This window comes from Phocoena phocoena, chromosome 13 (assembly GCF_963924675.1).
Source record: "Phocoena phocoena chromosome 13, mPhoPho1.1, whole genome shotgun sequence".
NCBI classification, from domain to species: Eukaryota; Metazoa; Chordata; class Mammalia; order Artiodactyla; family Phocoenidae; genus Phocoena; species Phocoena phocoena.
Genome location: NC_089231.1, coordinates 13,090,696 through 13,118,157, shown reverse-complemented (window position 1 = coordinate 13,118,157; position 27,462 = coordinate 13,090,696). Strand labels below are relative to the sequence as shown.

Below are 27,462 nucleotides of genomic sequence, written 5' to 3'. Positions count from 1 at the left end.
CTGATAAGTGAGGTGCAGTAATTTAGGGGGTTTCTACCAGCGCTTAAAAAAATGGCATAGAAAATACCAGTGTAAGATAGAATAAGGTTAAGTATTGTTTCAAGAAACTTTTGTTTCATTTACACATGTATATGTCGCATCTGTACTGGGTGGTCCTGTAAAATGTATTTTGTACTCTTGGTTGCCATTAATGAAAAGTTTGAAAGCCCCTGCTTTAAGAGCTATCAGTCTTCTGAAGATATCAGTAGATGAAATTGTCAAAAGCGTTGTGTTGTATGGACAAATGATAAGGAACTTAGAGCATTTTGTTTGGCACCTCTGGAAGATTTTGGGGGCCAGAAATCAGGGAGTTGTACAAAAGTCAAAGAATTTTGCTGTGCTTAGGGTCTTAACCTTTTGCATTTTCAATAGACTTACAAGTCCCAGTACTGATGTGCAGAAAAATCATTTGAATGCAGAATGCCTGGTACGCCTGCAAATAGGTAGACCTGTTGTGGTACCAAATCCTGTGCTTTGTTTCAGGACAGAATTTGGCTGTAAAAGTTAAGGGTGTGCTGGGAATTACTGAAAAATGAAAACAAAACAAAAAAACCTAGATGAGCTAGAACAGACCGGAACAGAATGTGCCAGGGAAGAAGAGTAATTGCTCAAGAAGCAAGGAGTGGATTTGTCTCACTGCTGTCATGGGCAACTTTCCAACTGCTTCAGGGCAGGAGTTGTATGTGAGTCTTTTCTCTACAAGGTTTGCACTTCCTGCTAAGAAAAGTTTTTGAGTACTGTGCTATTTATTAAGTTATTTTAGGAATGGAGTTTGAAGCGCTGTGCACATGTGGTCTTCACACTACCCAGCAGGTGCCCTGCTTGGCCTCCAGCTTTTTTGGAGAAGGCCTATGAAAATGTCCTCAGGAAAGTTTTATTATTACTGTTTTTACCAGTTGAATTTTGTTAGGAAATAGTGGACTCTAAGATTGGTGAGATCTGGGTTTATTTCTGGCTCTGACACTAATTACTATTTAACAGCAGCCAGGTAATTTGACTTTTCTCAGCTTCAGTTTGTCTTCTGTGAAATATTAAGGGGGGCATCTCTGGGATGTTGGGAGAATCAAGTGAAACAGGAAATAGGAAAGAGCTGTGGTCTCTAGAGAGCACTTTACAAATGAGAAAAAGTGATATGTTACTGCTCTTCTCTAATAATTATAAGAGGGTTGCATAGTGAAGAGGGTTCTATGGATGAAACTCTCATGGCACATTAAACAAGTCTTTTATAGAGTTATTACAAAAACCTATAAGGGAAAAGCTTGAGGAAGTTCTCTCACATCATACTGAGTTGAGACCAAACTCAGTGCTTTAGGAATTTAGTTTTGGGGAGGCTTTGAAAGCAGGGGGTGGGGTTATACACCATATTTATTGAGTAAAGCCGTTACCCATACTGGAGAAATTTTACAAAATTAAAGTAGTTGCTCACTCTGATGGAAATACAACACCCAGATGATTAAACCAACTTAATTTGCCTCCTGCTGAAACGTGAGGCTGTGGGACAGGTATTTTATTTTTAAAAGGATTGGTATTGAATTTAATTTCCCGGAGACTATTATAATCAAAAATGTTTTTAGCCCAATTGTTTGCTCTTTGACTGTTAGCTAACACGATGATTCAATCAGGCTTTATTCAATTCAAACTAAATCCTTTGGAACCAGCCCATGTAGTTTCAACTTAGTTTCATTTCCTGGAGTGGAGGGTGCAGGATTCCCACCCCCCCCCCCCCCCCCCCCCCCCGCGCCGTTTCCCATAAAGAGTATAAACTTCAATACAGGCAAATTTCAACAAGATGAGAGGACAAGTCTTTTTGGAAATCCCTCTCTTCCCTTCATCAGATGTTGTAAGGAGTTTTTAAAGTCCCTTTTGCAGTTTTCTAGGTGAGCATTCACTAGTCAGTCTTTTTTCCTTTCAAAGCAACTTTCCCTCTTTTTCTGGCCTAAAAATATGCAAATATTCATGAGTTAATTTCTTTCTTTTCTTTTCATGTATCTATAACTACATATTTCCTAGAGAATTGTATTTTAATGAGATTGTCAGAGTTTCCCAGCCAACCCCATTGCAAGTTGTTTTAGGGCAATGCATTTTAATTTTTTCTAATTCTACACTGAAGGAATCTTAACAGGGTATTTAAGTCAGGTGATACAAATGAGACTGGTAAAAGTACTTTAAAGAACTATGGTGCTGGAAGGGGTTTCCTTCCTATGTCAGAACCATTTCAGAAACTGCATGAATGACCTTTATTTTCTTCTCTGTAGCACACACGACTATAATTTCCCATGACTATTTATGGTCTGTACAGACTTTTTCCTTTCTTTTTTTTGTACAGCCTTTTTCTAACTTCCTTTTTTTTTTTTAATGTCAACGGAATACATGTTTCTTTAATGGAAAATGTTCTATTTTGGGGAAGCTGCTTTTCCTTAGATAAGTAGTGGAGTTGGACCATGTGTGTGTAAGTGTGTGGAGGTCGCAAGATTGGAGAGTATTAACTTAGTGGACTGAGGGCTTGGGATGACAGTTTTGGTGATGACGCCCGAATACAAAGCTTTCTTTTTATCCAAGATTAAAAATAACTGTACCTGGTATTCCAGAGTCTTCCTTTTTAAGGAAGATTTTATTCTTTTTTACTAACATATGGTAAAATAGTCCTGAATTGAATGCTGAACATTTCAAACCTGGGTGGTTTTGAAACGAGAAAGGCAGTTCATTAACAGGGTAGTTCTAGGTAAGGGGTGGGGGACAAGTCAGCTTTGACCTTGGCAACCATGGCAGGTGAGTCCTGTGGGCTGGATGCTCTCCACGCTCGGGTCACTGCAGCTTCACTATGGAACACACGTGGTGGAGATCCACTGTGAAGCAGCAGGGTTGTCTGCCCGTGAGCCGTGCACAGTTCCTGCTCTGTCCTTCCCTCCCTTTCCAATAATTTGGAACCTGATCGCAGCAAGGATTCTGTTTCAGTTCCCCAGCTTTGCATTTTGCATTTATCTGTGTTTCACAATATACAGCTTTTGACAGTTTTAGTTATCTCAGGTGTAAAAACATTCTTCATAGTTTAGCTATTGTTCACTGTATCATTTGGATAACTGGTAGCATATCCATCTTGTTTTAATGTAAATTTTATTGAAGTATAATATAGATACAGAAAAGGGGCCATATCGTAACTGTAGCACTTGATAAATTTTCTCAAAGTGAACACACTCACGTGACCAGCACTCAGATCAAGAACCAGAATGTTATCATATTGGAAAAATTAGAAGCTGTCTCCTAGACACTGCTTCCCTTCCCTGACTTCTAATACCACAGATAAGTTTTGCCTGATTTTGAACTCTATAATTAGGGAATCATGCAGTGTATCCTCTGGTATCTGGCTTCTTTTACTCAATATTATATTTGTGAGATTCATCCTATTGATACCTGTAGTTGTTCTTCATTTTCACTACTACATAGTATTACATTATTTTACTACAGAGTAAATTATCCCTTGCAGTTGTGAATATATGTCAGTAAAATATGGTTTGGGCATCATACTGAAAAGGACTTAGTCACTATGTGATTTAGTTGTATTGTGATCTAATGTCTAATTATTTTATTACTATAAGAGCTCTTTTATTTTAAAATAGGCAATTGTTTTTCTCTTTCTTAAGACAGAATATTAATTTTATCTTATCACTATCCCTTCGACTCCCCACCAGCTATAAAGTTAATCACTTTCTCTCACCTTTGTGCTTCCATAAAAATTGATTTCTCTGTGTAGTTAACACATACAGATAGCTACTGTGTTCATTATGGACAGTGGAGTCACGTATCTGTATGCCTGCCAAAGCCAAGACCTATCTTTCTTTTGTTTTAAACTTTTTATTTTATATTGGAGTGTAGCCAATTAACAATGTTGTGATAGTTTCAGGTGCACAAAGCAACGCAGCCCTACACATAGATGTATCTGTTCTCCCCCAGACTCCCCTCCCATCCAGGCTGCCACATAACATTGAGCAGAGTTCCCTGTGCTATATAGTAGGTCCTTGTTGGTTATCCTTTTTAAATACAGCAGTGTGTACATGTCAATCCCAAACTCCCTGACTATCCCTTCCCTCCACCCTTCCTCCCACTAACCATAAGTTCATTCTCTAAGTCTGTGAGTCCGTTTCTATTTTGTAAATACGTTCATTTGTATCATTTCTTTTTAGATTCCACATATAAGTGATATCATACGATATTTCTCTTTCTCTGTCTGACTTACTTCACTCAGTATGACAATCTCTAGGTCCATCCATGTTCCTGCAAATGGCATTATTTGATTCTTTTTTATGGCTAGGTAATATTCCATTGTATATATATGTACCACATCTTCTTTATCCATTGCTCTGTCGATGGACATTTAGGTTGCTTCCATGCCAAGACCTACCTTTAGATTCATGTTTCTAAACCCAGTTTCTAATATGCCAGTTATCAATCAGAAAAATTCTAGGTTTGTTGAAGATTCTGGACTAGACCTGTGGCTTATCAGTGGGATTCTGTTGCATTTTTGTCATTGTAGCCTGAGATTCCTGAATGCATCTGCAAACAAACTGGAAACCCTTCCTCCAGCCACACTTTCTGAAGAGACAAACAGCGTCTTACAGGAGTTGTATTTGACGAATAACAACCTCACAGATAAATGTGTACCCTTGTTAACAGGACACCCCCATCTGAAGATTCTTCACATGGCCTATAACCGACTTCAGAGTTTTCCAGCAAGGTAAAAGAAGATTACAGAGTGACGTCCTTCATTGCATTTCTGAAAATGGATTCATAGATGGAAAGGCAAAAACTAACATGTTTATTTCCCAGATAATGTAAAGCTTGTTCCTCCTGATTCTTATTCACAGTGTCTTTTATATAAGCCATTGTCAGCATTCCCCTAAAGAGAAGTGTGTTGATTTTTCTAATATGAATGTATCCAAGGACCCAATTGCTAGAATGTTCTTATGATTTTGAAATAAGGCATGTCATCTAGCAGGTATATTTTTTCTTTTGCTTCCTTTTAACCAGTCAAATTAAAAAAAAAAAAGATTAACCTAGTATGATGTGTGAGAATTAGAACATAAACTAGGAATCTGAAGGTTCTCAATTAGCTAATAGCTTTTGTATTTATGCTTATGGTATAGAAAGCAATGGTGGCCTGTGCTTTCTTAGAAACTGTGACATTACAAATAATTTATGGCTCTTAGAAAATTCTACTTTTCAGTCTATTTTAATTTTAATTTCTGATTTTGGGGAGCAGTGGCATTGTATCTTGCTTTGAGTGAAGCTTTAACAAGTTAGGTCTTAGAACTCACACCCACACATCAAAGAAGCAAACACTAACCCCTCTGATATTCTGCTGCTAACTGCGACTTAGTACTGGGCCAAAGCAAAATACGGGGACAGCCTCCCTCTGCTAGCATCAAGGATACCAGTCTGTTGAAACCCTTACTAAAGGAGAGAGGCCCAAATATGCATTGACTTCAAGTATTACTCTATTTTTGTAGTATACATTTATTTCTTTACTTTTTCCCCCTCATTTGATGTTACTGATTAAGCTTTTCTTTCTTTCTTTTTTTTCTTTTAATGTACTTTTCTTTTACTGTGGAATGAGATGTTATTTTTGGAAGAAAACATAGTCGTCACATAGCAATAATATCTCTGAAATTATTGGAGAAATGATCATCAGCTCAAATTCTGAGGGTATCCCCCAGTGACCCATGCCAGCAGTAATCACCCTAACTACAGAGAATTTTTTTGACCACCTCCTTTCTATGCTGAGGGATAGAAACTTCCTTGACATGGTTTCTTTCTTGGACCTGACGTTTATACTCTCAATCTTTTTTTGTGCCTGTTACTCATTTGGTTTCTCCACATTTCTTCTCACAATATGATGACAACATATTCAAATAATAATCTTACAAATTCAGGCTATCACAGATGGATTACTTCACAGTCTGTGCATACAGTGTTGTTTGTAGCATATCCTAATACCATGTTGAATGTTTATGATATTAAAAGATCTGATTTCATAAGATAAAAACTTAGTTCTTGTATCTTCGGCGTATATTTATTTTCAAGTAAGCAAATAAGGTAAGCTTTATTTTTGAGAGAAAACAGAAAGAAAAGCAATAAACTGTTTCTTGCTAAATTTTTTAAAAGGTTTATTGTGACAAATGAAACCACAGCAAGGAGAGGAGATACCAATAACTCTAAACTAAATGATTTAGATTGTAAGTTTGAGTTGCACTCACTGGGAATCCTGCACTTGTTAGATTCCACCTTCACAAGTGGTGGGAAAAGGGCCAGAGGAGTGATAGATGCATTATAGGTTTGTAGAAGCAGAGGGTTTTTTCCCTCCAGATTTACAGAAAATATAAGAAACCCTAATTCTGGAGTTTTTTTTTATTGAGTTACTGTAATTATTGATTAATATAATTAAATAGTAATTCTACATTATAGGTTAAGATTGAACAATACAAGACATTCTTAAACAAAAGTGTTAAATTACATTAGGACTTGTTATTAAGGTAAGATGAGAAAGATTCTTTCTTTGTAGGTGTTTAGCAGGAGTTGAGAGAAATTTCTTTTGGGTCCAGATTGAATTTGGGCATTGCCGGAGGTCGAGAGATGATCCAGATCACCTTCCAGCATCCTACTCCTCATGACCGCCTTGTTATCACAAGGGATGTCCAAGGAATTTGGGGAGTGGGGTTTCAGGAGAAAGCATATCTTCATATAAACCATACCCTTCTCTACTCTGTATATTCCCTTGAGGTTTCAGTGCCAATACGAAGAAATAATACTCTCACACTTTTAAAACACATAGATTAGATTAAGGCCAACTTTTGACCCATTTGGGTAGGACTTTCACTGGAGTTCAGGCTAAGCTACATAGTAAAGTGATTGTTGTCAGGGTAACTCAATTCACACAGAGTTTTCCTAGGAAAAGGACGTCCATTTTTCTTCTTGTTGCCAATTCGAAAAGCTGAAGTTAAGAGTTTTTGTTTTGTAGTAAGAAAGGAGGTATCAAAATACTTCGATACTCAAAAACAGTAGTGAAAAGCTTGTCTGTTAAAATGACTAGTGCAAGTGAATCTTTAAAGAACCTTCAGAGTCACAGTAAATTACCTTTTGGTTCTCATTATCTATTATTTTCTTTCTAAATTTCCCTATAATTACTTTGTGACCTGCCCACCCTTGGATTTTCTCTTTTTCAGTAAAATGGCAAAGCTGGAGGAACTTGAGGAAATTGACCTCAGTGGGAATAAACTGAAGGCCGTCCCGACAACTATCATGAGCTGCAGGCGCATGCACACGGCAATTGCTCACTCCAACTGCATCGAAGTCTTTCCCGAAGTTTTGCAGCTCCCAGAAATCAAGGTACGTGGGTCGATTCCATAAACTCCAAGCTTCGGGTCCACAAAGAGACTTGTTTTCTCTAGTTCATCAGTTCAGGATGTTCGCACCCTTGTTGGATTTCCTCAGAATGAAGACTTCTCTGTTGTCCTTGCTCCATCCTTCCTCAGCACTGGGCTACACCTCTGAGTCGGCAGAGGGGAAAAAAAAAAAAAAACAGTGATCAAAAAACACTGGACTGGGAGTGGGGAAAATTGTATTCTGGGCTCTGTCCCTAACTAGCCACATAGCCACCTAACTCTTTCCCATCTGTCTAACAATACTTGTCCTGCTTATTTCCAGGGTGGTTATGAGACTCAGAGACTGAATCAGGTTTGGTAGCAGTTTGAAATAGTTAACAGTACCTCTGCACACCCCTCCCCACAACTCCCCTAAGTAAATAGCATCCATCACCCCAGCACCCAATTAGTAATAATTCCCTATATAGATGTAGTCTCATTACTGTTACCATTACCAAACATTCACTTCAGTTTAATGAAACCTGACAGAATAGATAGTATTCCCATTTGGTAGGTGAGGAAACTGAGGTGCTGAAAAGAAAGTGGTTTCTATAAACTGAAGACAGCAAATTGGTGGCAGAGACATTCTGCAGTTCCTGGCTCCTGACCCAGGGCAGTCTCATCGGACGAAACCAGTTCCCTAGAATGAAAACCGTCCAACAACTTTTTATTCTTTTTTTTGGAGCAAAGAATAAGAAGTTCTTTCATTTTGCATTTTAGCATTTCTGATGATTAGTTTTGTGCTTAATAAAAAATAATTCTGGTTATAGACAAGGAGCATATTCTAATCTCCTATTCGAAGACACTTTGAATAGCATGAATAATTTTTCACCACAGGAGTTTTGTACATTTACATGGTTGAGGTGTGTACAAGTCCTTTGATACGTGTGTGCACGTGTGTGTGTGCTTAAGCCATGAAATATTTTACTGTGAGCGCACTGTCACCCCATACATGACCGTGTCATTTTAGAATACTTACTGTTAACTAGCAGAAATATTTTATTTTTACTTTATATACCTTTAACAGTAGGTAAGAGGTGGGGCTCTGAAGGAAGACAGATCTAGAGGTGGATCCCAACTAAAAGCTGCTTAATTGCTCCGTTTCCTCATATGTAAAATGAGGGAAAGAACAGTGCTTCCTTTACAGTATTGCTGTGAGGATGAAATGAAATAATACATGTAAAGCATTTGAAATAGAAGTGGCACCTGGTACGAGCTCTGTAAATGTTAACTATAATTAGTTACAAGACCTCGATGGAGTTCAACTCTGATGTTGATTATATGGAGCAACTGTTCTGGCTGATGATCCACAAAATCCAGGAAATCTGTCACTTAAGCAAATGCTTCTTTGCTTCCATCGCAGGAGCAGTGTTGACAGCTAAGCTTTCCAGAGGCTGCTCCACTGCCCATTACTCCGTGGTGGGGTGTGGTGTCTGTCACGGGGCCTCATTAAACAGGTCTCTGTGCACTGAGGCCTCGAGATTAACCTCCTGTTTGCTAGTCTTTCTGCACCTGTCTTTTAATGTTATATAACTCTTAATCGTAGATTCTTTTTTTTTAAGTATCTGGTTTAAAATACAGATATAGATAGACGTTTAAACTTTTCAGGTTTTGACTAAATTTTGCAAAATACGAATGTTGCTCTATGAAAGCAAATCTTCTCTTAGACCCTTGCTTGGATTCCTGGGTTCTAAACTTGGTGCCCTCGTGTTTCCATTTAATTCCTTCCCCTGTAACCCTGCTTTACAGCTCCTTTTCAAATTTTACTTCTGGTATTACTTTTTTTTTTTTTTTACAGTTTTTCTTCTTTTGTTCTTTGATTTTTAACCCCAGATATTGTAGCTTAGCATTTTCCTTATGTTAAAAATGTCCAGTGTTTCTGACCCAGCTCTTCCATTACCAAGAGATATTTTGTTGCTGGGGTTTTATTTGTAGGCGGGGGGGGGGGGGTGGTGGTGGGTGCGGTGAGCAGTATCAAGTCTCCTTTATGTACAAAGTACAAACTTTGCAGCCCTGGACAGACAGTGGTATTGAAAAAGTAGTAGTTATATTGTTTGAGAACTCCGAAATGATATTTTAGTGTTATTTCATATGAGAATACTTTAAGTTGCTATATAAGTATTTATGCAGATTTAAACCATCCAAGGGACTTCCCTGGCGGTCCAGTGGTTGAGACTTCGTGCTTGCAATGCGGGGGGCGCGGGTTCGATCCCTGGTTGGGGAACTAAGATTCCACATGCCGTGCGGTGTGGCCAAAAATAAATAAATAAACCATCCAAAAGAAAATTCCTGGTAAAAATATTTGCTGTAAACAGATGATAAAATACCTATGAGAGTCTTGACTGCAAACTGAGCCCTAAAGCATGTTTCTAATGGAAAAGAAATCATTTTTTTCCTAAGTTGAAATACTCCAGCCGCTATTAAAATATTATCATTGAGTTAATAATCCTAGATTGTATTCTTATTGCTTCTTGAAAATAAAGTACAATAATTGTAAAGTATTTCATAAAAGGTATGAAGATCATTGCAATTATAAACATTAACAGATAATTTAAAGAGGGATAAGATCCTGGTATATTTAGCTAGTTCTCTGTGAGCCGTCTCATCTTTTCAGACATTAAAGAAAAGTGCTTGTTCACTGCTTTGTTACCGAAGCTTTAAAACCAATTATCATTTAAAGGGTAAACAAGTTTTATTACTAAAATATATATGCTAAGATGTAGTTTTTTATTTTACTTTATTATTATTTTTTTTAATGTAGCTTTTTAAACTTGTAAAATCAGGCCATTATTCATGTACCCCTAAAACAGAGACTATATGCATCCCCTATTCTTGGGTAAAATTTAGGTCTGGCCTTTTCTCATTTTGGTGCATTTGGCGAGATCTGTTAAGGTGATCATCAGGCATCAAATTCTGTACTTGGGCAGGAAGGTCATATAAATTCATAGGAAAAAAAGTATATTTTTTAGAGTTTTTCGATGAGCTCAAGTGCACCCAGAGTCATAGTCGTTTTGTTCCTTAGTATTGATATTATTGTCTTCACCTTTGTTTAGCACTTTCAAATTAGTCTTCCAAACCCCACCACCAGTCCTGTGTTCCTGGAGCAGGTCATGTTCTGTTCTGATTCTAAAATAGACAGACCTCCCTCTGGATACGGATCAGCTCTCAATCACCACATAAGCCAGACTTGGCTTGGCTGGTCCCAGGCCGAGGTCCTCACGTAGGCTGCTAGAGCTGATGGACCTGAAAAGCAGAGGTGGCCGCGGGTGTGGCACTCGGCTTCTCTTCCTCAGGGGCCCTTCGCCGAACCACATCGCAGTCACGTTGATCATGTAGGAGTTCTGCAACAACACCAAAGCTTTTAGTTGAGTTACTTCCAATTAGGGACATGGTCCTACCTTTTTTGAAGTGTGGTTTAAGCAGATGAAAGAAATGTGTGACACATACAATGAATGAAGTTTGAAATTTAAACACTGTATATCAGCAACTTTTGTCAAATTTTCCATTTCCCTGCGGTGTCCTGATTCTGATTACTGGGTGAACAGCATCTTTTAAAATGTTTTAAATTCTCTTCAGAAGGTTATTTTCATGTTTGTGCTGTGCAGTAATAAACCACTTGGATAAGCTGAGTGACTTCGTCTTTAGGACTGTTATTTCACTTCATGGAGTATGAAGTATTTTTAATATGCCACACTCTTGAGAACAATGGCTGCAGGAAGTTGAATTTCCCTTGGAATCAAGCCATGTTGTTGTTTCTAAAGTGAGATGAGAGCGAGAGAACCGGCTCAGTCATAGGACACAAAGAACATGGGGAAACGGCTAGGTCAGAATGGATGAAAGAAAAGGCATTAATTCTTTGGAAAGTAGGATAATGGAAATAAAGACAGATCAGGGGCCAGTTAGATGTCTAGTTTGGTAGAGTAGTTGACCTACTAGACTTAAAAGGTCATCTAGGAACTGCAGTATCCAAAAACCAGGAAGCAGGAGCAATTGTCATTATGGTCCTGGAATCTGGGTAATGGTTATTTAGGAATTCTTCTATCATTTGGGGAATCTGGCATCCATTCCTGTTTGGGACAAGAGCTAAGGAAAAAGGAATGAAGCAGTGTCTACCAGGACACGGCCATTTAAGCCACTTTTCTCCCTGCCTCACTGGCAACTCACCAGCAGGAAGCTAGGACTGCATAGTCTCTGTCTTTCAAAGTTGGGATAATTTATTAACTCAGACTAATTTGTTTGTTTTTTTAACTCTAGTTTTAAAAAGTATTTCAGCAGCCCTTTTAAACACAAAGCCATGTCTTTTACAATGAAATACTGCATGCATCTTACGAAGTGGGTTATGTGTACATACAGATAAAGAACTGGTCCTCTCTGAGCTCATGCATATTAAAAGTATCCCTTTAGAGATGCCCCTGGAGAAAGGAGCACTTGTGACCGTGAGTCCTCAAAGCAGTTGGCTGTGAAGTGGTCACTATCCTGCTCTTCAGAGTCTTTTCTTAGTAAGGAAAAAGAGAAGTGAGCTCATATGCCCCCAAATCTGGAATACAGCCTGGAATCATCTATAAATTTCTTTGAAGTCTCCTTTTTGATCTAAAATTACATGCTAATTTTGTGTTCTACTTTTTACCATTTCTTTTAGTTTTAATGTAAAAATAAAGGCTCTTCCTCTCCATAATCTTTGAGTAACACTGAAGCCCCCAGAAGCATGGGCCAGGTGTCCTGTAACTTTGTGATATACCACTGAGTCTCCCCAAGGGCACACATAACCAATTTTATGAGGTAATGAAATTTATGAGGTAAAGGAATTGCTTAGTTTATATAGGATGCATTTTCTTAAAGTCAGATTTTATAAATAATTTATTTTGGTGCTTAAGGGAATTCGCTTATTTGGAGGAATGGAATGCTATTTGATGGATCGAGGATTTGTTTAAAACAAAGTTCTACCCTGATTGTCATTTTTGTCAAGTAGTTGCCAATAAGGTTTCTAAAATCCAGTTGAGAAAAATCACAGATACTGTATATAAATTTAAAAGGAAGAGTCTGTACAAATTAAAGTTCTTCTTTTGCAACTTCCTGAAAGGTGGGGAGGTTTAAACAATATACATTCCTGAATAATTATAGACAAATACACTATTACATAGGAAAACCGAACTTCAACCTTGGCTTTAGGGTCTGTGTTTAAAGTAAAAGGTTCAGACTGGCTCTCTTAGTTAATAGGTTTACTTAGATGTGTGAACATCCTACAGTGATGATGACTTAGCCTTTTGCAACATCAAGAATAGGTAGTAGTTTAAGTGTTAAAAGAGAATTTGACTTAAAAGTTATATAATGAGAAATACTACACATGTGTGTACATGTATTTTACTCTAAAGCTACAATGTTCGGGTTCCTGTAGAACTCTGAGAGAGGGAGGTAGTATAGATGACTTCAGCGTAAGACACAATCTGTAGTTCACCGTTTGGCCCCTACCTGCCTCTCCAGCCTCATCTTCTGCTCTCGGGCCCGACCATCTCCAACCACACCAGCCACTCTTGCTTCGTGTCCTGGTATACCGTGCATCACTCTGTCTCTTGCCTGGTGCACGTGCTGTCAGTGCTTGCTAGATGCCCTCCTGTTTCCCATCTGCCTCTTTATCTTTAATTTTGATTCTTCACAAAAATCCTCTCCTGGAAAGCCCTCTCTGTGGTCTCAGTAGCTGCCCCTTCACTGTCACAGCCACGCACACTTGTACACATCGTTGATCATAGCAGCTGGAGGTAGGTAGTGGTGTTCATTTCCCCCTTTAGCCTGGGAGTTCCTCGGGGTGGGGACTGTGTCTGCCATCTCTCTCGAGGTCCCTGATGTCTGGCTTATTGTCTGCCATTTAGTAGATGCTAAATAAATGTTCTTTTGATTGAGTACTTGGATGTATTTGCTTCTTTTGACTTCAAAATGGAAATTAGTGAACCTGTTCGGAGGGGGAACATGTTATACATCAGCGGCTTTCACCTTGTGAGGACTAGGGAGTGCAGAAGGTGAGTGGGAGCCCCGCCATTTGGAGCTGTCAGAGCTGTTGGGCAGCACAGTTGAGGTGGGGGACTAGCTGTGGTCTGAGGAAGGAAGAAGCAGAGCTCACTAGTTCTGTTAAGTTGCTGATTCGGGGCAGCCCAGGCAGTTATTTGGCAGATAATGAATAATACACTGCTGTGAACATTGATATGCTTATTTCTTTAGTAATGTTTTGTGAGGAATCATCATAATTAACATATTGCAACTTTTGTGATAATTTACACTTGAACTATACATCACATCGTGTTCCCTTTCTTTAAGATACACTGATTATTTTCCTGTACTCATATATAATTGTATTAGCAGTCATTTCCTCTAAATCATGAGTTCCTTCTCAATTATGAATTATCTCACTTTTTCTGAGGGTTGGATAATTCTTTTTTGAGTATTCTTAACCAGAGTTTTGTATTATAGCAGAGTGATTTTTGTTAGCTGTGTCCTAGAATGGGCCTGAAAGAGGGGATGATAACGTTTTAGATTCAATATTCTATTTAACAATGTATTTCCAAGAAAATTTTAGTGCATTAAATATAAATACATACATTAAACAACATAGAATATGTGGGTACGATTTTTTTTCTCAGGTCTCACTTCCAAATTTTCTATTTTCTTAGTGGTCGCCATTACAACTATTCAGTCAACAAGTGTTTGTTGAGGACTATTAAAAAAATAGGAAATAGTACTTGTAAGTAAAGCACTCACTATCTGTGTTGACACCAGTAGATTGGCACCAAGTACCAGTGTCCTGTAATTTTCAGGAATAAACCTCCTTCAATGTGCAGAACTATATAAAGGTGTTTCTCTGCTATTCTGCCCTTAAAGAGTTTCCTTCTCATGCAGAAACAAAAGCATTTTAAAACGTATCAATTGCTTTGCAGTGCTACTTATTCTAGACTGAATTTAACCTAAACATGTGTATCTCAGTTCCCATCCTAAGAGATTTAATTACTGAGGAACCTTCTTATAAGATCCATTCATTTATTCATTCAACAAATAATTGTTTACCAAGTGCCAGGCAATCAATTGTTTATTTGTTCCTCCTTTCGGTGAAGGCATCTACCGAGCCTCTAATCTTTGCAGTGCACTGCACTTCAGATATAGGAGGAGAAGAGACAGTCCCTTCTCTCCACGAGCTCGTGGTCTAGTGAAAGAAAGAAATAAGCAGATACTTATAACAAGGAACATCTAATTGAAACGGGGGCTGTAGTGGAATTGAGTGACATTGTAGCGGCGTTAAGTCTTAAAAGAATAGGCAGATTACCAGGTAGAAGGCAAGGATAGCTTGAAGAGTTCCATTCACAGAGAATAGCATGTGCAAAGGCACAGACAAATGAGAACATGACACATGCAAGAGTTAACTTTGACGCAGCTGAATATAGAGTGTGAGGAAGCAGGTGGCGAAAGGTGGGGTGAAGGTCTTAGTTGACGTGCTGAGAACTTTGGTGGCAGATTGAAGGGTAGTAGGGAGCAAAAGAAAGACTGAAGCTGGAGTGTGATGTGATAGAACAAACCACATCAGAGAATCACCCTGACAGCATTGTGGGGAATGCAGCAGAGGGAAGTGAGACTGAAAGCAAAGTTCGGACGCCATCGTAATCCTCCAGGGGAAATGTGATGTGGGTCAGAACAGGACTACGGGAACTGACTGCCGTGAATTAAAGACTTGGTGATGAAATGGGCCTTGGCGGGGGTAGTGCGTGAGCACCATCTCATAAGATCTGCGTTACCATCACCAACATTATCTTTATAAATGAATACCCTATTGAGCTCATTTTATAATCTGATAATTTAAAGAATGAGCAATTCTACCTCTACAGAACTGTGAAAGTTTAAATCTTTAGAGGTAACATTAAAAAACATTGCTCATCAATTTCAAAAAAATTCAGTAATGTTCTAAAATGTCTTCACTCTTTCCCCATAATGCATGCTCTGACCTCTGAATTCGTTTGTGTCAACCACCTACGTTCTGTGTTGCCCACACCTGTCAGGCCTTAAGCTCATGTTTCATCACTACCAGGAGATTGTATTGACACCATGTGTTGTTTTATCTGTACTGATGTATACTGACCATACTGCCAGAATAGCCCATTATGAACCATTATTACCAGTGTTTCATTAAAGTCCAGTTTCATTAAAGTCCAGTCCAGTCCTATTCATGCAACCATTATTTATATTTGGAAAAACAAAAAAAGGAGATGACCATGTCCCTGTTATTAACATTTAGGTTAAGTGAATTCTTGTACTTCTGTTGAAAGTATTAAGACTATAAAACATGTTGGGAGTGAAGATATAGAATAAGTGAAATGTAATGAAATTGTACCTACATTTATGGGTTTTAAAAGTTTTTTTTATTAATAATAAGGCTAAAAGAAACAAAAATAGAATTCTAACACTGGTTGTGTTCAGGTGTTAAATTTAACGGTAAGTTTTCTAATCTCTGTCCAACTTTTTAGAATGTGGTTATAATGCTCATAGTAAAAAAAAAAAATTACAGTATATCATTGCTACTGTTTCAGAGCAAGGGTATGAAACAGTTTGTGTGGAAACATTGTATTGTTTGAATTCAACTGAGAATATATTTCTCCAAAAATAGAGGTTTTCATTTTACCCAGTCTCTACCCCTCCCCAATGCATAATAGATTTAAGTTTTTTAAAAATTTTCCAGATAAAGATGAATTTGTCCACTTTTAAGACTGAAATTCTTGGATACAATTTGCCTTTCAGTCCACCTTAAGATTTTTAATATGCTCTTTAGGCATTTAAAAAAATTATAATAAGGTACCAGCTCAAGCCAGATAATTGAATGCTTTCTCCCCATTCTGCCAAATTGTTGGTTACACATTCTCTTATCAGAAAAATTGCCAACTGTTCTCTCTTGTGCATGTGATCCTTCTTCTACCCTGGTCCCCGCTCCCATAACAGAAATGCAGCACCTCCTTTTGGGACTTAGCTCATTTAAGCCTTAGATTTTGCAAGAAAGGTGGTGTTATTCCCATTCACAGATAACACATAATTTTTGTTCTAATCGGTATGCTGACCCTTTTTGTGGCAGTTTTCCAGGTGAGATTAGGCAGGGCTATTGGAGAGTCCAGGTATTGGATGCCTGGAGTGCAGGATCTATATTTGACTCCTACCTTTTTCCCGTGCATATAGTAGGCAGGCCCACCTGCTAGTCTTTCGCCACTTTCTTATTTAGCTTCTTTTGAATTATCTTCCCATTTTGAATATTCGTTCCCTGCCTTCTCATTTTGCGTGTTTTTTGGTTTGTTTTAAAAACCAAAGACAAGCCCTTTAAAGTTCCGTCTTGATGTTGTAACTGTAACCCTCATGGCCACAGCAAGTGCGGAGATACTGTGAACAATGTGAGTGAGACATGATCTTCAGGCTTTTTCAGTTAATGCTTAATTTTTAAATGTAGAGATGAACTTAAAAGGATGAAGCTGGGGAGTATAAAGAACATGGAGTTTGTGTTATTCAAAGAAAGTAAAATTTTAACTACATTTAGCACAGTTTGTTTTAAATGTTTATGGCAGAATAGCAGACAAACGTAGTTTCTGCATTTGGCCGTCATAGTACAATGAACGGTCACACTGATTTTCCTGCAACGAGTAGGAGCATAGAACTACCCGAACAACTTCTCCAGGCCATCTCCTCGTGTTTCCACTTGTTCCTTCAGTGCGTGGACCTGAGCTGTAATGAGCTAAGCGAAGTCACTTTACCAGAAAACCTGCCTCCAAAACTGCAAGAACTAGACCTGACTGGAAACCCCCGACTCGCCCTCGATCACAAAACCCTGGAGCTGCTGAAGTAAGTATTTTGTGAAGCGCTGCAGCCCCATCGCTATTCACCGAAAATGACATTTATCACTTAGTCAAAACATTAAATGGGATATGAAGCATCTGTTGACTTATTAGGTCTGTCTACACACATTTGAAGTGAAGTGATTTGTGAGTCTGTAGTTCACCAAAATGGACGAATGGCCAAAAAAATTTTCAAGTAATTGGATACTCATGTCCTTTCAGAAAGTTTTTGAGAAAGTGTCCAGACAAAAAGAGATGAGAATAATGAAAACAGAGAGGAAAAGGGGATTTAAAGACACAGGAGAGAGCAGTGAACAACCAAGAAGTAAATGTACATCTCGGTTACGAATAATATGGTGTGTGATGCTTAATGCAAATGTTACAAAGGGATTTTGCAGGAGATTCATAATGTGGGGTAAATGAACAATTTGGAACTAAAATTCAGGTTATTTAAACAAAACTGGTAGAGTGGGGTAGTTAGATCTTGCAAGGTTGTCTTCCTGTTTTGGGAAGAGAGTTCATTGGTACTGTCTCATGTTTTCTGTTGATGGAGGATAACAGGTTGGTTGGAGTTCACTGTGTAAAACATTAAAGTTAACCTTGTTAGAAAAGATGTCTTTATAACAATGTTCATCACAGAACTCTAAATATCAATACAGTTAAATTATGCTTCACATAATGAATATTATACAACCACTAAAAACAATGATGTGGAGTTATATTACTAACTTGAAAGATCTCTGCATCTGACGTTAGGTGAAAAGAAAGTTTACAAGGAAATTTGTTTAGTGTAATCCCACTTTTTGTAACATAAATTTGTGTGCATTTGGGTGTGTGTGCGTGTGTGTGAGCACAGGCACAACTAGAAAATTCCTAAAAGGATACAAAACAAGATGTTAAAATGATGCTGTTCTCTGGATAATATAATTATGGATGGTCTTTACTTTCTTCTTTAAATTTTTCTGAATTTTCAGAATTTTTTGCAGTGTACCTCAAAGTAACAGTCCTTGACATCAACACACATTAGACAGTGTGTATGCCATCTGTGCTCAAACCCTGTTGTAATATCTGTTGCTGAAAGTCATCTTCCAATATCTCAGAAAAAACTGAAAAGGAGAAGAATTTTGAAAAGAAGAGTAATATTGGTGGTCCATTATTATTATCCTAGGCTTTAGTACATATCAAAATTTGAAAATCACCTAAGGTGATTCCTGGTTGGAATTGGCTTAATTAGTGCCTGTTCGTTGATATTTTAAGTACTTAATGAGAAAATTGATTTAGTTGAAGAATATTGCCTAAGCACAGTGTCTTCGGGAAGCCACGGGGACTGAGGCTCTCTCCACTGTGTATCAGTATGTGAAGCTTTGGCCCAAATCCTTCAGTGTGTCCAGACCTTAGTTTTCTCATCTCTTAGGGAGGATGGCCTACACACTCTCTAAGGGACTTCCAGAACTAAGAATACATGGATTAGCAAAACATATTTCATCTTTATAACGGGTAACTTTTTGAGTTTTTATAAATATGACATAATTTTATGATAAAAATAATTATATAAAAATCTGTTAATCAATGGAAGTAGCTGTTTGGAGGAAAATATAAGTTGAATTTTTATTGCACACCAAAATAAATTCCAGCTAAATTAAAGAGTTAAATACATAAAATGAAATAATTTTTAAAAGTAAGAAGAAATCATATGGATATATTTACAAACCAGAAAAGGACTTTTTAGGGCAGAGAAGGGGGTGGGGGAAATCAGAAAAGAAGTCAATATGTATAGAGTGGTTTTGATATTTATGTTATGTATATTTTTATATAAAAAAACTTTTTTACATAAAAGTTTTAGATATCTATTCCAAAAGCTATCAAAGGTAAATCTAAAAGGCAAATGACCAACTGAGAAGAAACACTGGCAAAAAATAAGAAAAATAAAAGCATTAATATTCTTAATAGAAAATGTTCTTATGAGTCAGTAGTGATAAGTACTCAAGCAGAAAGTAAGTGAAGCATATTAACATTTAATAAACACAAAGTATGGATAGTTACATGAAAAGATCGTATTCAGCCTTATTAGTGTATCAAGGAAATATTAAATAAAATATTTAAATGATAACATTTTCCCCCCTCAAATTGGTGTTGATGGAGGGTTGTAAATTGATATAACTTTTTAAAAAAGCTTTTGGCCCTGTGTATCAAGCTTTTAAAAGTATTCATATACTTAGACCAAGGTTTTCTGTGGTAAAAATTTATTCTAAGAATTAATCAGAGATATGGTATTTATTTTAGGTACAGAGATAGTCATCAAGATATTTCTAATTAAATTTAGGATGAATATAAAATGACATGGGGAAATGCTCATGATGTAATTAGAAAAAAGATGCAAAACCATATATATAATAGAATGACCCCATTATTATATAGGCATGAGACAGTATCTCTTAAAATTCTCTACCAAAGGACATATGTTACTAGAGTGGCCAGAGCAGCTACAGTGAAGCACATGTGTGTTCTCAGATTTAAAAAAAAATTAGTAATGGACAGTGAAATCATAACACTTTTAGGTAAAAACGTTACCCTCTATTTAATATCTAGAAGGTTGTGGCTTCTTAATAACTTGGGAGAGTTTCCATATCTAATGTATTACTTGCTCTTTTAGAGGGTTGGCCTATTTGTTCTACATGAGGCAGGGTTAGTCCATATGGCGACTCTTCCGTGTGACTGAGCTCCGGCTCCCAGATTCCCTCAGACTAATTTCAAGATGTAGGAGAGTCAACATCCAGGTCACTTCAGACGGCTGCTCAGTCACGCTGTGTTCAGCTTGGCAGAAATGAGAGATTGCTGCTTCACTAGAAAGGATTATGGGGGAGTTTAAGGATTAGTTTTTCATTAATAATCAGGCTAGGAGGGCTTCCCTGGTGGCGCAGTGGTTGAGAGTCCGCCTGCCGATGCAGGGGGACGCAGGTTCGTGCCCCGGGCCGGGAAGATCCCACATGCCGCGGAGCGGCTGGTCCCTTGAGCCATGGCCGCTGGGCCTGCGGGTCCGGAGCCTGTGCTCCGCAGCGGGAGAGGCCGCAGCAGTGAGAGGCCCGCGTACCGGAAAAAAACAAAAAAACAACAGGCTAGGAAATGGAATTATTTCTTTGAAGGCTCCCTGTTCTGTAAAAAGTATAAATGTCTTTAGAAAGGAGTCTTCCGTTTTTCTCCAAAACTCAGAAAGGTAGGGAAAATGTAGGGAGAACTTTAAGGTATGCCTTAAGAAACCCATTGCATTGCTTACCATTGTACATGGATAAAATTTGGTACCAGGTCATATGGAAAGCAAACAACAGCAGACTATGTTTTTAAATACACCTTTTATTGATGGGTTTGAAAGGAGGATATATCTGTAAAATGAGGTATTTGATTTTGAGATTTTCTGTTGACACTACCTATGATTTTTATGTTTTTCAGCTTTTTTAGGATAAAGGAAAAGGTGAATGTTTTCTGGTAATTAAGAGTAGAAACTTTTCTTTAATGAAATATTTTTAAATTTCAAAGAAATTGCCACCAAATATTTCTAGAATCAAAGTGAATATTATTAGACATTGATTTACTTCTGAGTTGAATGGTTCTTAGGAAAGGTATTCAGTATTTATTATATTTTGGAGTTAATGAATGCCAACAGATAATTTAAATTCTTGGGCTCAGGACAAAATTGTTTAGGTGTTACGAGATTATACGTAATTCTGTTTCTCTTGTTTAAGTAAGGGGGAAAAAACTAGTGGCAATTTACAAGTAGGGATTTATCTCACCATGTGGTAGGCGGCCTTTTAAAAACCTGCTTCACGTCTGGATGGCTTCCTGTTTGTGAGCACTGAACGCTTTCTAGTAGGCTGGTTTTTAATGAACTGCATTTGAAGGTTTACTCTTCTAATATTTCTGTTTTGGGTCCTTTTGGACCAGTTATAGCATATGAGAGCCAAGGTGAGATAAGAATTTGTCTCCCAGTTCATTTATATGTAGTTAATGTGTAATTTATTGAATGCCCCTCGTTTACTTCATAATTTTATGATATTGGTCTCAGCATGGTTGTGCAGGTGAGGAAAGAATTGGAAGCTTCCGGGGATAGCAAGTCCCCAGTAATATTTGTGAAATATTTGAAGGGGTGATGTGGGCAGATACTGGATTTGAGGATGAGTGTTGCAGAATTCTCTCACATGATCCAGACACAGTACAGTCGTGGCTTGGGTTTCATTCTTTTCAAATCTGGGCTTCCTGTTGTGAGAATACACCCAACTTAATAGTTAAAGTTTCTTTTCTCATGCCAGGGTTGAGCGCTGTCCCCTTCATCCCCAGGAGAGAGTAGCCATCTAGGGGTGGTATGTGTGTGTGTGTGTGTGTGTGTGTGTGTGTGTGTGTGTGTGAAAGTGCCTATTAACCGACATTTGATGCCGATAAAACTAATTTTCATGCTCTGTATATATGCCCCTTTGTTTTCATTATGATGAGTAGCTAGTTCTTGTTGCTGATAAATATTTCAGACACATTAAACACAAATGGTAAGTACAGAGTGCTTAGGTGTTTTTCATTTCTCAGTAAAAGTAGCAATTTGCACATGTTCTGTTTTAATGATTCCTGGCCCCTCTGTTTCTCTGGTTAGTAATATCCGCTGTTTCAAGATTGATCAACCTTCGGGAGGCGATGCATCTGGAGCCCCAGCTGTATGGAGCCATGGCTATACCGAAGCTTCAGGGGTGAAAAACAAGTAAGTGGGGTGAAACTTTGGAGTGAGAACCGCCACCTGCCCGCCCCCCTGCCTCCCTGCTTTAGTGGAGTAGAAGCCCAGTGCTAGCACACACTTTCCCCGTGTCACATTTATTTCAGTCTGTTTCCCCAGAGTGAGGCCACCTCATGACTTAGGCTGGAACGTTAGGCTAAGCCCTGCTTCGCACCACACACTCTCTCTTTGTGAGGATGTTGCTAGGATACGGCGTAACTGACACATTATATCTATGTGAGACTCCAGTGTTTGGAGAAGGCATAAGTATTGAAATGCATCCCTGCTCTTTTGAAAAGCCCCTTTATCTTTCTCTGAAGCCTGTTTACCAAGCAAAACAGGGATAGTATTAAAGGAGTAGAAGTAGCCTTGATTGTCCATATTCGAGATCCCTTATGTTATTGACAGTCACTGTTTCTGTGGAGCTGTTTTTTACAGTCTAAATTAGCTTGTCAGGAATTTGATGTCCATTCCCTGTAATGTCAGCTGCTTGTCTTGCCATCAGGTCTTGTGCATCTTAATTTCTTTCTCTTCCCTATTTTCACCAACCCTCCCTGTCTCCGATGCAGATGTTGGTTTCTTGAGAATTGTAATCCAGCTCTTCCGGCTTGCTTGCTTTTTATGAAGGGGTGCTGATAATCAGCACTAGAAAAGCAAAGGATCCTATAAATTAGAATGGTCATAATTTAATTAGCTAAGGTATAAGAACACAAAATATTGAGAGCAGGGGAAGAACAGGAAGTGGAGGATGATCCCATAATAGCTAACAGCGTTCAACCCTGGGTGCACCTTAGAATCAGTCAGGTGAGGAACCTTAAAGAACATTTTCCAGCCTAGGCCCGTTAAATCAGAATGCTTTAACATCTCCCCCAGGTGATTCTAATGTGCATCCAGGACTGAGAACCACCGGCTAGCTTGAATACCCGTCATGGAAAATAAAAGGTGGAATTGTGGTTGCCATGCTGACTGCTTTTCCTTGGGTCAGAAAACAGAATGAGCTCGCACCATGCATCTGACGTGCTGATCCTGTCCTCTTTCCCTGAGAGTGTGCTTTGACGTATTAGAGAAGACGTAGCCCCCATTTCAACATCTCTGTTCCATTTGCACCCCCCCCCCAAAAAGGCAGAACAACCAGTTGTGTCTGGGCTCTGACTGCTTATTTCGATGTACTTTGCACTGTATATCGTTATATTTTGGGGAGAGAGGAAGAAACTATACATTCTTTGGAGCAGTCAAAGTTCCTTCCTAGAGAGCTTTCTTTTTTTAGATCAAAAGATCTTCTGTCTTATAAACACCAGTATGTGAAACTGCTCTCTAATTCCAGAACACTGATGTGAAATCCAAGATTGGTTTTTAAACCTCTCTGGATATTAAAATGTATTATCTACTCATATATATTAATGAAGCAGTGACCAGTTAGGTATTTTTTCCTACATAATTCCCTTTTCCACAATTCCTTCTTAAAAATATTTTTTGCTATATCGAAGTGTAAGATAAACGGTAAGCATACAACTCTATGGATTGTCCTTAAGTGAACCAGCACCTAGATCGAAAAATAGAACATTACCAGCACCTCAGAAGTCCCATGCCATCCCTGGCCCTCACTTTATTTTCCCTTGCTTTTTTACCCTTTGGTTTTGCCAGCAGAAGTTTCTCAAGAGTTTTCTTTTTGAATTGTGGATAAAGTAGATATATAAGCAAGGCGCTTGCTGCTTTGAAGGAAGGAGAGAACTGCAGTTGTCCCTGCCCCCAAATCTCAATAGACATCTATTCTCTTCTCCCTCCCACTTTCCCCTATGGGTACTGGTGCTGTGTTGCCTCCCTATCAGGTCATTTCAGATCCTTTGGGAAAATCCAAGCAGGGAGCTGCAATCCTATAATTTAGGTTCTTCCTCAGACTAAAAAACAAACAGGAAGCTTCAGCAGAAAAGAAAAATCACTACTGTACTTTTAAAACACATTATTTTTTTCATACCTCCTGCACCATTCTTTCTAGCAAGGGGAGCTTACAGAAGAAGACAGAATTATAAGATGATTTACTATTATATAATTAAATTTTACTTTGCCACTAATTGTCATATAACTAGGGATAACTTTTTTTTCTTTAATAAATGGAGGCAAGAATTTCAAAGTACTGGGCTTCCCTGGTGGCACAGTGGTTGAGAGTCCGCCTGCCAATGCAGGGGACACAGGTTTGTGCCCCGGTCCGGGAAGATCCCACATGTCGCAGAGCGGCTGGGCCCGTGAGCCATGGCCGCTGGGCCTGCGTGTCCGGAGCCTGTGCTCAGCAACGGGAGAGGCCACAACAGTGAGAGGCCCGCGTACCGCAAAAAAAAAAAAAAAGAATTTCAAAGTACTGAGGTAAGAGCCAGATTTCCTAGCTTTGAATCTGGGCTCTATACTTTTTTGCTATGTGACCTTGAGCAGTTACTCAATCTCTCTTTAGCTTACTTTCCTCATCAAAAATACTACTTGTCCTTATAGGGTTATTGTGAGGATCCACTGATTACATATGTGAAGAACTTAGAATAGAATAACATGTGCCATATAGTAAACTATTTAAATTTAGTTGTTATTATCATTAATGATAATGGATATTGCTATTGTTATTTATCCCCAAACTCCTTAAGATCAGGAATTATATTTTCAGGTTCATACCGCTGTTACCTAGCCATGATACATATTAGGTGCTTAATAACTTTATTCTTTTCATTAATTTATGTACAGTAAGAAGGTATAATTTATATTCAACAACATTCACCCTGTTTAGTGTACAGCTCTGCAAGTTTTGATGAAAGAGCCCGAGCTCTGCTTGGTGATGGTGATGGTGTAATCACCATTATAATCAAATTATAGAACAGTTCCTCAAAATTCCTCCATGCCCCTCTGTTGCAATTTCTTCTCCCCCCTCCCAGCCCCTGGCAACTCCTGATCTGTTTTTTATTCCATTAGTTTTGCCTTTTCTAGAACGTCATGTAAATGGAAGTATGCAGTGTATAGCCTTCTCAGTCTAGCTTCTTTCACTTAGCATCATGCATTTTAGGTTTATTTGTGTGTTGCATGTGTTAGCAATTTGTTCCTTGTTACTGCAGAGTATTATTCCATTGCATGAATATGTTACGGTTTGTTTATCCATACACAACTTGAAGGATAAATCATTTAGATTGTTTCTATTTTTTAGCAAATACAAATAAAAATCCCATAAACACATAAACCTGCATACAGGTTTTTGGGTGAACAAATGTCATTTCTCTTGGGCGAATACCTATGAGAAGGATTGCTGAGTCGTTACGACAAGTATATATTTAATTTTATAAGAAACTGCCAGAATGTTTCCCAAAGTGGCTGCACCATTTTGCATTCCCAGCAGCAACGAATGAGACTTTTCGTTGCTCCACGTTCTCACCAGTACCTGTAAGATCAGGTGGTGGCAGTGGTGGTAGTGGTTTTGGTCATTCCAATAGTGATATTTCATTGCGGTTTTAATGTTTATTTCGCTAGTGACTAATGATTGTTGATCATCTTTTCACATGCTTCTCATCTATACCTATATCTCCTTTGGTGAGAATGTAATCTTTCACAATTAAATATGATGTTAAAGGTGTTTTTGTAGACTTCCTTTATCAAGTTAGAAAATTCCCTTCTATTCCTAGTTTGCTAAGAGTTTTTATAATGTGTATCAGATTTTGTCATAGGCTTTTTCTGCATCAGTTGAGATGATCATATTTTTTATTTCTTAGTCTGTTGATGTAGTGAATTACATTGATTTTAAAACGTCGAATCAGCCTTGCATTTTCAGGAAAAATTCCCCGTGGTCATGATGTCTGTATTCACAGATTAGCCTGTAGTTTTCTTTTCTTGTGGTGTCTATGTCTGGTTTTGGTATCAGGGTGATGCTGGCCTCATAGAATGAGTTGAGGAGTATTTCCTCTTCTTCAGTTTTCTGGAAGAGTTTGGAATTTATATTATTTCTTCCTTAAATGTTTGGTAGCATTTACTAATAAATCCCATCTGGGCCTGGAATTTTCTTTGGTTTATAACTAGACATACAATTTCTTTAATATAGGATTATCTCTTTCTTCTTGAATGAACTTTGGTAATTTATGTCTTTCAGAGAATTTATGCATTTTCATCTAGTATTCAAATTTATTGGCATAAACTTGATCATAATGTTCCATTATTCTCCTTTTAATGTCTACAGGATCTGTAGTGATGATGTCTCTCCCCTCTCTCATTCCTAATATATTTGTCATTTGTCTGTTTATCCTGATCAAATTGGTTTGAGGTTTATCAGTTTTATTAATATTCTCAAAGAACCAGCTTTTGGTTTCATTGATTTTTCTGTTGTTTTTCTGTTTTCTATTTCATTGACTTCTGCTTTTATTTTTATTATTTCCTTTCTGCTCGCTTTGGGTTTGTTTTGTTCTTAATCTTCTAGCTTCTTAAGGTAGAAGTTTAGGTCATTGATTTGGGCTTAAGGTATTAATATTCTATGCATTTAGAGCTATAAACTTCCTTCTAAGCAATTTTTCCAATATGGTTAGAGGACATACTCTGAATCAGTTGAATCCTTTAAACTTACTGAGACATCTTCTGGACCAGAATATGGTTTATCTTGGTAAATACTCTGTGTGCATTTGGAAAAAATCTTGGGTAGGGTATCGTTTAGATCAAGTTGGTTGATAATGTTGTTCAAGTCTTAAATATCCTTGCTGATTTTCTGTCTACTTTTCCATCAGTGACTGAGAGACTATAACTCTAGTTTTATCTGTTTCTCCTTGTAGTTCTCTCAGTTTTTGTTTCATGTATTTCCAAGCTCTGTTATTAGGTGCATAAACATTCAGAATGTTACAGCATTGTGACGAACTGACCCCTTTAACATTATGAAATGATAATATTTGTTATCTTTGTTTCTGTAACATTCTTTGTGCTGAAATATATTTTGTCTGATATTAATGTAGCTATTCCAGCTTTCTTTTGATTAGTATTTAGCATAGTATAGTCGACCCTTGAACAACACGGGGGTCAAAAAACACAGTCAAAAATCCACGTGTAACTTTACATTCAGCCCTTTGTATCCGAGGTTCCACACCCACAGATTTAACCAACCACAGATTGTGTAGTACTGTAGTAGTATTTAGAGGAAAAAAGTCAGCATATAAGTGGACCTACACAGCTTAAACCCATATTGTTCAAGGGTCCACTGTATATCATTTTTTATCCTTTTGCTTTTAAGCTGTTTGTCTCTTTATTTATTTTATTTTTTAAATAAATCTAGATTTTTTTTTTTATTAAGTGTATTTCATTTATTTATTTGTTTATTTATTTATTTATTTAGGCTGTGTTGTGTCTCCATTGCTGCATGGGCTTTCTCTAGTTGCAGCGAGCAGGGGCTACTCTTTGTTGC

The 27,462-nt window shown here is 37.9% G+C and overlaps 1 protein-coding gene across 1 annotated transcript in view; it reads left to right on the top strand.

The window, feature by feature from the left end:
* Positions 1 to 27,462, top strand: part of PHLPP1 (PH domain and leucine rich repeat protein phosphatase 1) — a 207,139-nt gene that overhangs the window by 171,071 nt on the left and 8,606 nt on the right. The window contains exons 11-14 of the mRNA XM_065889414.1: positions 4,571 to 4,771; positions 7,257 to 7,419; positions 17,179 to 17,309; positions 21,939 to 22,043. Of these exons, the coding sequence (XP_065745486.1) occupies positions 4,571 to 4,771; positions 7,257 to 7,419; positions 17,179 to 17,309; positions 21,939 to 22,043 (600 nt within the window). The remainder of the gene's footprint in view (positions 1 to 4,570; positions 4,772 to 7,256; positions 7,420 to 17,178; positions 17,310 to 21,938; positions 22,044 to 27,462) is intronic.